This window comes from Balaenoptera borealis (assembly GCF_965194805.1).
Source record: "Balaenoptera borealis genome assembly, chromosome: 15".
NCBI classification, from domain to species: Eukaryota; Metazoa; Chordata; class Mammalia; order Artiodactyla; family Balaenopteridae; genus Balaenoptera; species Balaenoptera borealis.
Genome location: NC_138871.1, coordinates 73,371,850 through 73,387,211, shown reverse-complemented (window position 1 = coordinate 73,387,211; position 15,362 = coordinate 73,371,850). Strand labels below are relative to the sequence as shown.

The 15,362-nt window shown below is 54.1% G+C and overlaps 1 protein-coding gene across 1 annotated transcript; it reads left to right on the top strand.

Moving 5' to 3' along the window:
- Positions 1 to 65: 65 nt before the first annotated feature.
- On the top strand, positions 66 to 13,579 carry MFSD2B (MFSD2 lysolipid transporter B, sphingolipid). The gene is made up of 14 exons (XM_082358453.1): positions 66 to 1,189; positions 4,597 to 4,722; positions 5,894 to 6,018; positions 6,541 to 6,664; positions 6,986 to 7,064; positions 7,155 to 7,285; positions 9,153 to 9,243; positions 9,360 to 9,481; positions 9,911 to 9,994; positions 10,299 to 10,379; positions 10,607 to 10,716; positions 11,088 to 11,231; positions 11,621 to 11,791; positions 12,599 to 13,579. The coding sequence occupies exons 1-14, from the start codon at positions 887 to 889 to the stop codon at positions 12,621 to 12,623; spliced, it is 1,716 nt and encodes a 571-aa protein (XP_082214579.1). The 5' UTR covers positions 66 to 886; the 3' UTR covers positions 12,624 to 13,579.
- The last annotated feature ends 1,783 nt before the right edge of the window (positions 13,580 to 15,362 follow it).

Below are 15,362 nucleotides of genomic sequence, written 5' to 3'. Positions count from 1 at the left end.
ATATAATTTCATACTTAACTTTTGAAGAACTGCCAGACTTCTCCAAAGCACCTGCACAGTTTACATGCCCACTAGCAATGTATGATTTTCCACATTCTCCCCAATGCTTGTTACTGTCTTTTTATATAATTATAGCCCTCCTAGTGGAGTGGTATCTTGTAGTTTTGCATTTCCCTAATGACATGAGGTTGCCCATTTGTCTATCTCGGAGAAATATCTATTCAAATCCTTTGCCGAATTTTTAATTGGGCTATCTTTTTACTGTTTAGTTTTGAGTTCTTTATATATTCCAGTACAAATCCTTACGATTTGCAAACATTCCTCCCATTCTGTGGGTTGTCTTTTCACTGGTTGCATAGGTTACAACACAAAGTTTTTCGTTTAGATGTAGTCCAACTTATGCTTGTGGCATCCTATCTAAGAAACATTTGTCTAACCCAAGATTATGAAGATATGCTCCTGCTTTCTTCTAAGAGTTTTATAGTTTTAGCCTTTACACGTAGGTCTGTGATGGGTTTTCAGTTAATTTTTGTATGTGATGTGACCCCTTCCCTTTTAAGGACCTTTCTGGGAAATTGCCTACACCACTCAGCTTTTTTTCACTGGCCAGGACTTAGTTACATGGCTATACCCATTATCTGTATGAGGCTGGAGAATGTGTATTTCGGGCATCCTATATCAATTTTTTAAAGAGGGTTGTAAGCCTACTCAGTCATAGTCTGAGCAGGTCAATTCTATTGCTTCGTTTTTCTAGTGAACTTGTTTGTCGACTTTCACGAGGATTTAGCAGGCGAGTTTAGCGCGAACGGCCGCTGGCTCTCACTCCCTCGGAGACCTACCCCAAAGAAGACGGTCCCGAGTGACTTGCCAGCCTTTCACCCGGCAAATGTGGGCTCTGGCGTTTTTCACTTTGGGAAACCGAACCCGCGCACTTCGCGGCTTCCCTGTTTTCCCGCGCGTTGCCCCCGGCCCGGGGCGCGCCCGCCAGCCCGCCCCTCTTCGCGCCGCGCCCTCTCGGCCCGGGAGCCGCCCTCCCCGCCGGGGCGGCCGGGCGATAACACCGAGGGCGACGGCCGCAGTGCGCGTGCAGCCGTGCGCCATGGCAATGTCCCCCGAAGGGACCCCGGCCCCGCCAGTTGAGACGCCGCCGCCGCCCCCGCCGGAAGCGCACACCTTGGAGCCCGGTTCGGTGAGCGCAAAGCGAGGGGCGCGAGGGGCGCGGGGGCTGAGCCAGGCGCAGAGCGGGCGCTGGGCCGGAGGGGCCCCGGGGACTTTCCGGGCGTCTGGGCGTAGGCCTTCAGCCAGCCCGGGCAAGCCTCCAGGTTGTTGAATGAACTGCCCCTGGTGGGGTTTGACAGTTTAGAGCCGAGAGGCTTGAGGGTGTTCGGGAGCCCCAAAGAGAACAGGATGGGAAACCGAGTCCTAGGCAAGCGAAGTAAGCTGCTGATTCCTTCACCTAGACCGGCAGGGCCAGGGCCAGTCTAGGGCTCTTGTCCGCCACACTCCAGGTCTTCCCCAGGTCCCCTGCACCCTGGGCAGGCAGGACGTTGAGTTGTGCGTGAGGAGGCTGCCTCCCTTCCCCCGTCTCCGGGCAGGTGCTGCGGGCAGCCACAGCGACCCTCTCAAACCTGGCTTCCTCCAGGCGCCAGGCTGTCCTTGAGGAGACTGCCTCTAGAGATGTCCTTTCTGGCAACCAGGCTCCCAAGTGAGGGTGGCGGGCAGGCGGGAACCTAGGGGCGCCCTCAGCCCCTCGCATCCCCCCTCCCCCCACCCCCTGGATGGGGCTGGGGCGCATGTCATTCAGGGTGGCTGTGTTGGAGAGGAGTTAGGATGTCTGAACTTTCCTGCCGAATGCAAAAACCCACTGCCCGCCCTGTGCTCAACGCGTTCATTCTGTCTGTGGCTTCAATTCCCTATGCTGACTCAGTGCTTCCTCTCCGGCACCTCGGAGCGAAAGATTGTGGCCTCCAAGAAAAAGCGAGATTAAGAGGCCCTCTGGGGACTCTCACTTCCCAGGGAAATTTAGAAATTCAGGGTGAGATGAATGGCTAGAGGGGAAACATGGTCCATGAAACGCTAGCATTTAATTCTCATAGCAACTCTGTGAGGTGTATTATCCCCATTTTAAATGTGAGGAAATGAAGCTCAGCACGCTGAGTGCCTTGTCCCGGGTCACACAGCTAGAAATGGCAGAGAATTTGCATTCAAATTTGTCGAATTTGTCTAACTCTGAAACTTGATCTCAGTTGACTGTGAAGGGCTTATGATTTAAGTAGGTAAAACTGTCTTCCTCAAGATTCCGAGATTCTATCATATACCTCGTTTCAGCTGGAATGTCTGTTTCAAGGGCCTTCTATGTATCAGAAACTTGATAGGTATGTTTCGTGGGAAACCAGAGTCCCATTATGGAGGGGGCAGGGTGGGGGGAGAGCTATCATGTTGGATTCTGCCTGTTGTTAAGCTTTCTGGAAGTTGAAATAGTGTTCACAAAAATATCAGAAAAGGAGACCACATCCTGCCTCATGTGTGGGTAGGAAGAGTGCAGAGGACTTGATAAACCTTATCTGCGAAGACCTTCCTTTCATTTGGGGTGTCTGGCAAGATACAAAAATGGGTGAAGCCGTGGTCCTCTCCACTCCCCCTCCCATCCCCGGGCAAAAGATGAAAAAGAAGGATTCCCAGCGTCTTTGGAAGAAATAGCACTTTCCACAGTGTCTTCGTGGCATTTATTCTTTTAACAAATTTATATATTGAGTGTCTATATGCCCAGCATTGTTCTAGGTACTGGGGACATGGTGGTGAATCAAAGTTATATAGTTCATGCTCTCAGAGAGTTTATATGCTGGTGGGGAGAGGCAGGAAATGAATAAGAATATATCCTGTAGTAAGTACAATTGAGAGAGAGATTTGGGTGGTCAGGGAAGGCCTCTCTAAAGAGATGGCATTAGGCTTCAGCCTGAATGGCAAGGAGTCAGCTCTTGCAAAGACTGGGAGGAAGAGCCTTCCAGACAGAAGGGACAGGAAGTGCAAAGGCCCTGAGGCAGCAACAGAAAAGGTCGTTTTGAGTAACAAGAAGGAGGAGGCTACCATGGTTGAAGAGAGCTATCTGAAGTGAGGTGGGAAAGAGAGTGGGGGCTGATTGGGTGGGCTCCTGTAGGCAATATGGGAAGGACTTGGAGTTTTATTCAAACTGTAATGGCAAGCTGTTAGAGGGTTTTTTGTTTGTTTTGTTTTTTTAAATTTATTTATTTTATTTTTATTTATTTTTTTGGCTGCGTTGGGTCTTTGTTGCTGCGGGTGGCCTTTCTCTAGTTGCGGCGAGCGGGGGCTACTCTTCCTTGCAGTGGCTTCTCTTGTTGCGGAGCATGGGCTCCAGAGCGCAGGCTCAGTAGTTGTGGCGCACGGGTTTAGTTGCTCCGCGGCATGTGGGATCTTCCCGGACCAGGGATCGAACCCATGTCCTCTGCAGTGGCAGGCGGATTCTTAACCACTACGCCACCAGGGAAGCCCTGTTAGAGGGTTTTAAGCAGAGATGAGACACAATCTGATTTATGTTATGAAAAGATCAGTTGGGCTGCTGGATGGAGAGTGGATAGTAGGGAACGAGAGTAGAAGCAGAGAAGCCACTTAGGAGGCTCTCACTGATAGATTAGACAGGGGAATTGGGAAAGAGGAATCAAGGATGACTCCTAGGTTTGTGGCCTGAGCTGCTGAGTGGACATTGGGGCTATTTAATGCAATGGGGACAATAGGGTTAAGAGGTTAGGACAATGGGATGGAAATCAGGAGCTGTGTTTTGACCATGCTAAGCTGAAATGCCTGTTTGGCAACCATGTGGGACTGTAAGTAGACAGTTTAATTTCGAGTCTGGAGTTCACTGGGTAGCTTAGGGATATATATATATAGGGATATACACACACACACACACATATGTGTGTGTATGTGTGTGTGTGTACACACACACATATATTTGGGGTCATAAGCATTACTTCATTTTAGTGGTGGGTTGGTAAACAGTCTCTCCAGAAAAAAAAAAAAAAAAACCTCTGATTTTTGCTGTTTACTGATTTCTGTGGTGTAAATACTCTCACCATGGCCGATTTCAGGCTGCCAGTAACCACTGGCTTGCAAAAGTCCCGAATATTTAACAATCAGCTCCCGGAGCCATTGCCTCATTTGCTCATCAAAACATCCCTTGAAGTTGGCAGGAATATCCATTTGACAGATGACGTTTAGAGAGATAAAGTGATTTATTCAAAGTCCACACAGGAAGCTGGTGGCAAAGTTAGGGGCCTCCTGACCCCCAGTTCACTCTGGCTTGCTGACTCGGAAAATAAAACAGACTGCAGCAGGAAGCACTGTGGGGAAATATAAGGAAGAACTTCCCCCTGGAAATGCTTAGAGGTCATGGTTTAGGATTTTTTTTTTTTCCTTTTTCTGTCTCACTTCCTTTTAAGATGATTTGGGACAAATTAGGACTGAGAGGTTGCTGGAAAAGCCTTCAAGACATAGAGACCTTAGGATGCTTTTGGAAGTCAAGGGGCTGGAGGGAGTTGTTGTGTGTCTATGGGGGCTTAGCTCCTGTGTCTCCCCCAGGACAGTGGAGCTGGTCGCCTATCATTCTGTACGAAGGTGTGCTACGGCATTGGAGGGGTCCCCAACCAGGTGGCCTCCAGCGCCATAGCCTTTTACCTGCAACTTTTCCTGCTCGATGTGGCACAGGTGAGTGTGGGCAGCAGCCTCGGGGGCCCCCTGCTTCCGTCTTCCTTGGTGTCTGGTCCTTTCACCCCACCTTTACTTCCACCCCCATCATCCTTGGTAGATGGTACTTCTGACCCAAGCTTGAGAAAAAACCAAATGCTATTGAGGGCAGCCTCCTCAAGGATGTTTACTGCAGGCTGTTTGTAGTGGAAAAGTGGGAAACAACATGAATGCCCCAAAATACAGAAGTAGTTGGAAAATAAGTTGGGCTATATCCACATAGTGGACTACTGTGTAATCACTCAAAAGAATGAGTTAGATCTATACCAGTTGACTCAGAAGGATTTCCATGATGCACTGTCAAGTGAGAAAAGTTAGTTTTAGAGAAGGGTATATAAAATGATCCTATTTTAGCAAAACAAAAACATGCCCCATATATGTGGGTGCATGGGTATATGGATGTATATATGTCTGTACATGATTAAAGGATGAGCGTGGAAAAAGTAAATTCCAGAAGGATATCCACCAGTGTGTTAATGTTGGCTATAGGAGGGAATGGTGGAGGATAGAGGATAAACAAAAAAGAACTTTTTGATAAGGTATCTATGATTTATTTATTTATCTTTCTGTGATTTTTTAAAATGACACTGATATGATCCCATTTGTGTAAAATTATAAATTGCAAATGCACATAAGGAAATGCAGGAAAGGATGATCAAAATGCTCCTGGTAGTTGTCTCAGGATGGTGGGATTTCAGATGAGCTTTGCTCAATATTTTTCTGTACTGTTTGAATGTGTTTATAATGAGTGTATCATTTATGTAATCAGAAAAATCAATAAAACATTTTCATTGTGAAACACAAGGTCTGCCTTTGACTGTCAGCTTCAGTGCACCCTTCTTGCACTGAACCCTTCAGGGGAGGATCTCTCAAGTCTTCTCCAAAAGTGACTGGGCATAAGTATAACAGGAATGTGCTAGGGTACAGCTATCACTCCCTCCCCCTTCTCTACTGGTGCAGATAAGCCCTCGGAGCCTTCTGGATTCCTGTCCTGGGGAAGAGACCAAAAAGCCTTTGCACCGTGGCTCTGGCCCCTGCCAGTTTCCCAGATCTTCCTCCTGATGGGCGGGCAGGCCTAGACACCCTCTCTGATTCTGCCGGGCTTGGCTGTCCCCTCCCCTGTCCCTTTCAGATCCCTGCTGCCCAGGTGTCACTTGTCCTGTTTGGAGGGAAGGTGTCTGGGGCAGCTGCCGACCCTTTGGCTGGGTTCTTCATCAACAGAAGCAGGAGGACAGGGTCTGGACGACTCATGCCCTGGTGAGCAGCCCCATGGTCCTCAGGATCCTGGCACCCACCCCTGGCTTGAGGTCCCTGTGTTTGTCACATCTGCTTCTTAGTGGATGGTTAGAGGACAAGTCTGGACAGTAGGTGACAGGAATGGATTGGGTCTGACTGAGTCATGCAGGTGTTCAGAGACCTCTCCCTCACCTGGTGGCACGGAGCTGGACAAACCCTCCAAGAGTTGCAGGCCTGGCCCTGAGGGTCTAGGAGTGTGGCCAGGCTGAGCTGGGTGTCTTGGAAGGTCTCACAGAGAAGATGTGACTTGCCTGTGCCCCCGGGCCCTGGGAACAGGGAAAGGCACCACCCAGCCACTAAGTGCCCCAGTGCCCACTCCTGGCCACCTCTCCCCCTCCATGGCTCCCACCCTGAGAGCCCCAGCCCAGGGCTTCTCCAGGGGCCAAGAGCTCGAGGCCAGAGGGGTGAGCTTGCTCCAGGCCCACCCTTTGCGTCCTCTGTCCTGGTGCCGCGGGGCGCTCCACCTGGGCTGTGCTTCCACAGGGTGCTGGGCTGCACGCCGTTCATTGCCGTGGCCTCCTTCTTCCTGTGGTTCCTGCCCCCCTTCACCAGCCTGCGAGGCCTCTGGTACACAGCCCTCTACTGCCTGTTCCAGGCCCTGGCCACGGTAAGCAGGTGGCCTTCTTCCTCGGCCTGGACTCCTGGAACCCCAGTGCTGGCTGGAGGCCCCTCTGAAGTGTGTGTGTGCTGGGGGTAGGGGTCCAGGTCCCCGCTGCCCACCTGCTTACCAGGTGGCCACCGACCATTAGCTTTTCTCGTGGGCTCTAGGCTGGGTGCCCCTCCTGTCCCTCAGCCTCAGCCCCTAACTCCGGGTTGAGGGGATCAGTGGGGACGTGCCAGCCTGGCGCAGGCCTGGCCTCGGGAAGCTGCTGGCCTGGGTTGGCAGTCTGGCGGTAGGCGCCATCCTAAGCTCTGCCCGGTGCCCCAGTTCTTCCAGGTGCCCTACACGGCACTGACCATGCTCTTGAGCCCCAGCCCCAGGGAGCGGGACTCGGCCACCGTGTACCGTGAGTGCAGGCAGGCATGGGGTGGGGCGGGGTGGGATGGCTCTGCCCCTGGCCCCACGAGCTGTCACCTTGCTCCACGCTGTGTCCCAGGGATGACCTTGGAGATGGCGGGGACGCTGATGGGAGCCACTGTGCATGGACTCATCGTGTCTGGTGCCCACGGGTCCCACAGGTGCAAGGAGACTGCACTCCCAGGACAAGTGGCCGTCTCCCCCAACGCGGTGAGTGCCCAGGCTACCCGGACCCCCTGGGACCCCCGCTTCGGGGTCACTTCTTTCTTCCAGGGCTGTTTCTCCCCCAGGTCTCTTCATGGTTGTTTGGGGGCTCAGCTCTGCACACCAGGCCCTCTCATTCCTTCCCTGGTCCTGTAGCTGAGCCCATGCCCTCCATCCTCCCTGCTAAATCTGCTTCTGCTGGGTGCCTTCTAAACATGGAGTCAAACAACAGATCAGCAGGCCATCTGGAGGGGAGGAGGCGGACCCCAGAGAAGGGACAGGGGTGGGGAAGGGCCACAGGCAGGGACAGGGGAGAGAGACAGCAGAACGGTTTGGTGTCCTGGCAGAGCTCTGGGCAAAACCTGACCTATGACCAGTCCTACCCATCCCTGAACGGGCGACTGCCGACGCCAACCCCACCCCCAGTGTGAAAGGGTTAGTACCCCTTCCTGTCTTCTCAAAGCAGGTCCCTTTTCAGCAATTAGGGGACGTGCATCTATTTATCCATCAAGTTCATCTTCTATCCCCCCCCCCCACCCAGCCCTTTCTCCTTAAGCAAATGACATCACTCACCTCCACCAACATTTGGGAATTAATGGTATGAGAATAATACCACCAACACCCATGGTTCACCACCCGTAAGAAAACATTACAATGAAGTCCTTGTGTACCCACCCATCCCCAGACCCATCTGTAGCCCAGCTACAGAATTTGCCTGAGTACAGTGCAAAATGAAGCTGTAGAGCCCCAGAGAGAGTGGGGAAGTCAGTTTCCCCTTCCCATGGCCTACTGCCCCAATCTAGGGATTGCCTGAATCTGGGTCGGGGAGAGACTCTGCCCAGTTGCCCTCAAACCTCATCATGGTGCTATGAGCCTGGGATCAGAGGAATTGCGACCTGCAGATTTACCCTCCCCGCTTCCATGCCTAGGCCCCACTGAGGCCTCTACAAGTGCCCTCCCCAAAGCTACTGGGTCACTGTCTGGGTGAGGGTGGAACAGAGGGTGGCAGTGGCCTTGGGTTGGGGAGCAGGAGGCCGGGCGGGGCCTGGGATGCCAAGAAGTAGGGAGCAGGAGGCTGAGAACCCACCCCCCCCCCGGGAGGTAGAGCCTCGTGTGAGCCAAGGCAAGCATTCAGGTGCCTCTTGGTAGTTCCAGCTCTGTTGTTCCACCGACTTCACTTACAAAACACAAATTCATAGATAAAATCATCACGAATTTCAAGACAGCAGAGCATTAACTCCCAGGTGCAGTGCCTTCTGAATGTGGGACCCTGCGCAACTGTGCTGGATCCACGCTGGTGAAGAAGCCCTGCCCATCTCCCTCTTTCTTCCCACACCAAAGGGAACCCCTATCCTGAATTGGGTGACTGTTACTCCCATGCATGCCTTAAATGTATTTTATTACAGATGTGTCTTCCTCTGAATGTTAGGTAGCACCGTTCTGGTTTTGACATTTATCTGCGTCATCATGCATCACACTGTCTGCTCATGGATCTGTCTCCCCACCCACTCCAAGCCCCTTATTGTGGATGCACAGGATCACTTATTCATCAACGTAACCTCAGGGTCTAGCATGCAGAAATCAGCCCCAATGAACGTTTGCTTAATAAAAAGAGAGAGAGAGGCGAAGGGGGCTTAGACCCATGGTGGCATGGATGCCCGCAGGAGGCGGAGGGTCAGCAGAAGGACCACTCTGGGCCCTTAGATCTCCCTCTCCTGCTGGGCTGGTTGGGAGGGGGGGCACCCAGCATCCCTGGGCTTGGGCCGAGGGTCCCTCTGCTCCCATTGGGAGGTACTCCTGCCCGGCCCCTGGGTATCCCCCGCTCCGTGGGTTGGAGACATCGCCCCCACTGAAGTTCTGTCCTGTCCCACAGACTCGTCTCTACTGCATTGCAGCCACTGTGGTTGCTGTGACTTACCCCGTGTGCAGTAGTTTGCTCTGCCTGGGGGTGAAGGAGCGACCAGGTGGGTGCGGGGTGCAGGCAGAGTGTGGGAAGCAGAAGCTGCAGCCGGGCTCCTCTTGGGCGTGGGTTTTGGTTTTGAACTCCACCAAGCCAAGATGTCCCCTTCCCGTGTTGCAGATGCTTCTCCCCGAGCCTCCGGCCAGGGCCTGAGCTTCCTGGCTGGGCTACGCCTCACAGTCCGGCACCCGCCCTACCTGAAGCTGGTCATCTCCTTCCTGTTCATCTCGGCAGCCGTTCAGGTACCTCTGGCCAGGCTGATGCCCACTGGCTTGGCTCTGGCCATACTGACCCTGCGTAGGTTCAGGTGTCTCTCGTCCCCACCGCACCAGAGAGAAACCAGTGGCTGGCAACCCCCCGGCGAGGCTGGTGCTGGGAGGAGAGAAACCTGCCTAGAGCTTGTGGGGCTGGGCAGGGTCAGGGCCCAGACACCAGGAAGCTGACGGTGTCTGGGGTGGTTCTCAGCTGTGCCTGGGAGGGGGACTAGGAATGGCGTTTATACCTGTGTCAGGGATGAGCGTCCTTTGTTGGGGAGGGGACTGCGTGATGGCGGCAGGAACCGGACGCTTGAGGTTCCAAAGGGGAGGCCAGACTTGAGACCTTGGCCTTGCCCTTGACTTCCACGTTTCTGCCATTTCCCATACATGCCCACTTGCTGTCGACCTCCTCAGGTGGAGCAGAGCTACCTGGTCCTGTTCTGTACACACGCCTCCCGGCTACATGACCATGTGCAGAGCCTGGTGCTAACCATCCTGGTGAGGGGACCTGGGGCGGTAGAGGCAAGGGCGCTCGGGGGCCTGAGTTGGGGATGTGTGATCCTTGACATGACACACGTAGCCGGACTTCCGGTGGTCAGTGTTCTGGACTCTGCTGTGGTCTTGGTCACCTGCATTTCAGCAGAGGGTGGAATTGGGGCCAGGGTCATAAAGTTCACAGCCACTGTTTCCAACCAGGGGGCAAGGTCAACGTCGAGCGTCCCACCTAAAAGTCAGGGCTTTGAGGGCCTGGCAGAGGCGCTGGCGGCGTGTCCTGGGCTGTGATGATTCTGTCTGCTCACAGGTCTCGGCAGTGCTGAGCACCCCGATGTGGGAGTGGGTTCTGCAGCGATTTGGGAAGAGGATGTCGGCCTTCGGGATCTTTGTGAGTGAGGCAGGAAGCAAGGCCTGGAGGGATTTGGGGGGGGCAGTGACCTTGGAGCCTGAGCCTCCTGGGGGCCGGCAGGGCCGCGTCTATATTCACCGCGTGCTCAGTGCCTAGCACGGGACCAGGAGCAGGGGGTCATCAGTAAAGCAGTGAGTGTGTGAATCAAAGAGCAGTTGAGCGGGGGGTGCAGGTGGAGGGAGCAGCTAGTGTGTCTGTCTCCCTAGGGGATGGTGCCATTTGCAATCCTGCTGGCTGCTGTGCCCACAGCACCCGTGGCATACGTCGTGGCCTTTGTATCTGGCGTGAGCATTGCTGTGTCCTTGCTGCTACCCTGGTAGGCTGGGTGAAGGGAAATGGGAGTGGGAGCCTCACGTCCTTCCTACTGGGTATCCCTCCTTCACATCAACCCGCTGTCCCAGGCCCCTTGTGCACAGGCTGTGCTGGGGAGGGGCTCTCCCCCTTGCGGGAGATGGAGGCTGCCAGCGCCATCTGTGGAGCCCTCCTGAAAGAGTGCCAGGCGGGAGGACTGGTGGACAGTTGTGTGTTGGGGAAATATAAGCACACTTACTGCCTGACTCTCTGTGGGCCGGTCCTGGGCAGCGGGGACCCAGGGGTGAATCTGACTCACTCTCTGTCCCCAGAGAGCTCCCAGGCTGGTGGCTGTTGAGGGGATAAAAGGGATAATTCTGCAGTCCCCTCCCCCAGGTCCATGCTTCCAGATGTGGTGGATGAATTCCAGCTGCAGCACCAGCACGGCCCAGGGCTGGAGACCATCTTCTACTCATCCTATGTCTTCTTCACCAAGCTTTCAGGTGCAGGCGCCCTGGGCATCTCCACTCTCAGCCTGGAGTGAGTCACAGAGCTGGGCTGTACCAGAGGCACAGAAGGCTAGTGGTGTGGGAAGCAAAGGGCAGAGTCCCCCACCTTAGCCAGCCAGGGGTCACCCGTGGGTCCGGAGGGTGTGTGGGAACCTCCACCCTAGCTTTCTCTGTGCACATGACTGGGAGGGACCCTTCTTGGTGGCTGTACCCCTTCTGAAGCCTCTGCTTCCCACATTCTCAGCTTTCTCTGAACTCCTCCCTGGTCTGTTCGTTCCCTCACACTCCCATCCCCCATAGTTAGGCTGATCTGGCCAGGAAACTATCCAAGTTTCAGGATAGCATGGTGGTTGGGCGTTTGGGACCCCTCCGTCAGGAAGCCAGGCTCTGAGCTGGATGCGTGGGATGGTGTTTCCCCAGCTTCGCGGGGTATGAGTCAGGAGCCTGCAAGCAGGCGGAGCAGGTAGTGGTGACCCTCAAGGTCCTCATCGGTGCGGTGCCCACCTGCATGATCCTCATCGGTCTGTGTATCCTCATGGTCAGCCCCGCTCCAAAGGTGCCAAGTCGGACCAGCTCCCGCTCCCTTGGGAGGTAGGCACCTCTCGCACACGGGTATACACAGGAGGGCTGCCAACGCCCGGGAGGCAGGCAGATGTGCACGGCTCTCATTTGGTCATCTCCACCTGATGTCCCACAAGCATGGCAGTCAGTCTTAATGGGCCCCAAACTGAATTTATCTTCTTCCGCAATCGCTGCTCCTGCTGTGCCCCGGTCCCAGTGAATGGCACCACGTTCCAGCCTGGGAGCCGAAACCTGGGAGTCGTCTTCCACTCTTCCCCGCCGCAGGCTGCACTGAGCAGCTCTCTCTGACCTTGTTCTTCCCCCTGCGAACCACCGATCCCATCTGCCCACTGTCTGGCTTTCACAGTAGACTGTGGGGACCTTGAAAGCTGGGTCTGTTTTCTTCATTTTTGTGTCCCAAGAGCTCAGCCCAGAGCCTGAGGCCAAGCAGGCGCTGCAGCGTCAACACGTCTGGTCCAGCAGACGTTCACGAGCCTTGTCCACGTTTTTGCCGATGCTCACGCATTTACAAACACGAGTCCATGTAGATACGGAGGACCACGCACGACAGGCAGGAAGTGGCTTTGTCATGGGTCCCTCACTGCTTGCTGTGGACGGCCTGGGACTCCAGCCCATCTTACTGAGATCATGCGCTACACTCGGGGAATAACACGTGGATGGGGAACTGCTTGGTGGGACTTGGAAGAACAGGGGTTTAGCTTCCTTCACAGGGTTGAGAAGGGGAGGAGTTGCTAGAGAGACAAGGAGCAGCCACTGACACTTCCATGGGACCCCACCCACCTCATCCTTCCCTTTGGCTTCTTCCCTTTCCGACAGGAGGACCAGCTACAGCCTCGCTTGAATTTGAGACTCCTGTGAACTGGAACGGCAGGAGCAGCGTCTTCTGGGCTCCAAGCCCCCCTTTCTTCTCAGCCCTTCGGCACCCCTGCTTCACAGTTTACACACGACCCGTCTTTTCCCCTGGGATATGGCGTCTTCAGTGGCTCTCCTGAAGAGAGTGGCCTGGGCTCCAGGACCCCCGCCTGTCATGTCTTGCCTGTTGACTGCAGGACATCTCAGACAGGCCTGTGCCCCTGACTACCCAGCTCCAGGCAACCTGTGACCTGGAAAGCATACCAGTAGCAACTATTCCTGGAAAAAGGAAGCCCCTACCAGCCTGGTCTGCAGACTTCCTGTGGGAGCACCAAGCCCACCAACCTGCTTGGATGGCAAAGCTACCTGACAGGACAGACACACAGAACTCGTTTTCCCTGATGTTCCACTGGATGTCTGAGAGAGGCTGACAGCACGTGAGTGGGCAGAGTGGGGACAGATGGACATGCTGGGATGTCCAATTAGGAGAGAGACAGATGCAGCGAGGCCAACAGACCCCAGAGGGAGCGAATGGGGCCAGTGGTGGGGATAGACTGAGCAGGGCATGAGGTGTCTCTTTCCCTTTGTACAGCTGAGCTGATGACACTCTTTCTAGAAGTGGACACTGACTGATACTGAGCCACTGAAGAGCCATCATTTTTATCAACAAACGTTATTTTTATGGAAATATTTTTCCAAAAGTTTATCTTTTTTTTTTCTGGCTGTGCCTCACCACATGCGGGATCTTAGTTCCCCGACCAGGGATGGAACCCGCGCCCCCTGCAGTGGAAGCGCGGAGTCTTAACCACTGGACGGCCAGGGAAGTCCCCTGAAAGTTTATCTTATAAAAGCACAGGAACCACCATTTTCTAGAGGCCATGTCTTTGGGGAAGAAAGATCCACTGAGATTCATTTTTTCAGAAACAAATTAAAGGGTTTATCTTCTATTGAGTCTGTAAAATTTGCCTGTGGCCAGCCTTCTCATCCCACCTCCTGGGAAAGCCCTGTCCCGAGGAGGGAAGGGGAGGGTGCCTGATGTCACTGAAACTGGCTATGGCCCATCAGCCATATGTCCCAGAGTCTGCATTTCCTCAGACCAGAGATGCCATGTGGGAGGTGGGTTCCTTCCTTCCTTTGGAGGAGAAAAAAAGTTGAGACTCCATAGTGGCCAGGTGGCTCATGTGGGTTTGGGGCCTGGGGAAGAGTTGAGGAACCTGTGGGGGCCCTGATGCCCCAGCAACTCCTCCTAGAGAAGCCCAGATACCTCAAGGGAGACCAGGAGGTGCAGCCCTGCCCCCCACATTTCTCCCAGCCCCCAGCCCAGTCCCCTCCTGAGCCCACTGCCCAGGGCTAGGCCCCCTTCCACTTCCTCTTTAGACCTCTGGCTGCCTCTTAGGTGTGAGATTAGACGCGAGGTCTAAGACGGCCAGAGCTCAGACACACTCAGGCAGGATGTGCTCCTCAGAGCTTAAAGTGTTCAACTTCCTCTACAAATGCTACAGCACAAGAAGGAACCTGACCTCAGAGAGAGAGTGCAGAGTGTGACCCAGTCTGTCTGATGCCTGAACTTTCTGGCCCCGTGACATTGACATGGGCATCTGATCCTTGAGGTCACAGGGCTCCAGAGAAAGAGCTGGGCTCGGTCTCTCTTCCTTGCCCATCTGACCGATTCAGGAAGGGGCTGACAGGAAGCTCTGCTCACCCCCCGCCGTGCACAGGCACACACACCACACACATACCTCACACATTGCACACTCACACACACCCACACACGCACACATACAGAACAGTTTCTTAACACTGGAAAATCACTGGCCCTGTGGAGACAGTACCTGGTATGAAAGAAGGCCAGGTAGTTTCTACCATGTTGTTATGCTGTGCTTTGGAAACCTGGGCAACGCAGGTGGGATCAGCAGCTCGTGCCACTTTTTATGTCACCTGTACTGTTTCCCGGGAGTGCAGTCTCAAGGGCCAGAGCTTCACTGTACAAAGACAGATGCAGGGGGCCACCTCTGGGGGTTAGGGGTTAGATCTCAGAGACAGGAGGTAATCATGGGCTGGCCAAAAGGGATTATTCCATTTCTCCTTCATAGCAGCCCTATGAAGCAGGTACTATGATTCTCATTTTCAGATGAGGAAACAGGCTTAGAGAGATGAAGCAACTTGCCTAAGATCAGTTGGTGGTAAAAACGGTCTTGTACCCAAGCTGGCCTGATTCCAAAGCTTGTGGAGCTAGCCAGGGCTTAAAATAATTTTTGGAGGTATGGCTGATCCAGGACTTTGGTATCACAGGACCACTCCTCCTCTGAAACCAAACGCCAGCATCCCTGCCTCGGACTCTATGCTTCGATTCCACTGTAATTCCATTATTCCTACTCTTCGACCTTCGGCTCACATTTGCCCACTGAGCTCCCCCCATATCCATGTCCCTCTCCTGACACCCACCCTCCTCAGAGCCCGTCCTCCTGTTTCAGAGGAAGAAGATGTCTCCTTGCCACCACGGCCAGCCCTGGGCCTATCGCCGGCAAAGGCAGACATCTCCCCTTGCCCCTTCCCTCTCCACGACCTTTTCCATCCCCACTTAAATCCAGGAGAGCATGCCATCCACTTGCTCAAGACCCCCTCAGCCCCACCCCTTTATCCCATCAACAGTCCCTCAAGGTCTCACAAGATCAGGTCTCTCCTGAAGTATCACTTCCTCAGGGAGGCCTTTCCTGCTTCCCCACAA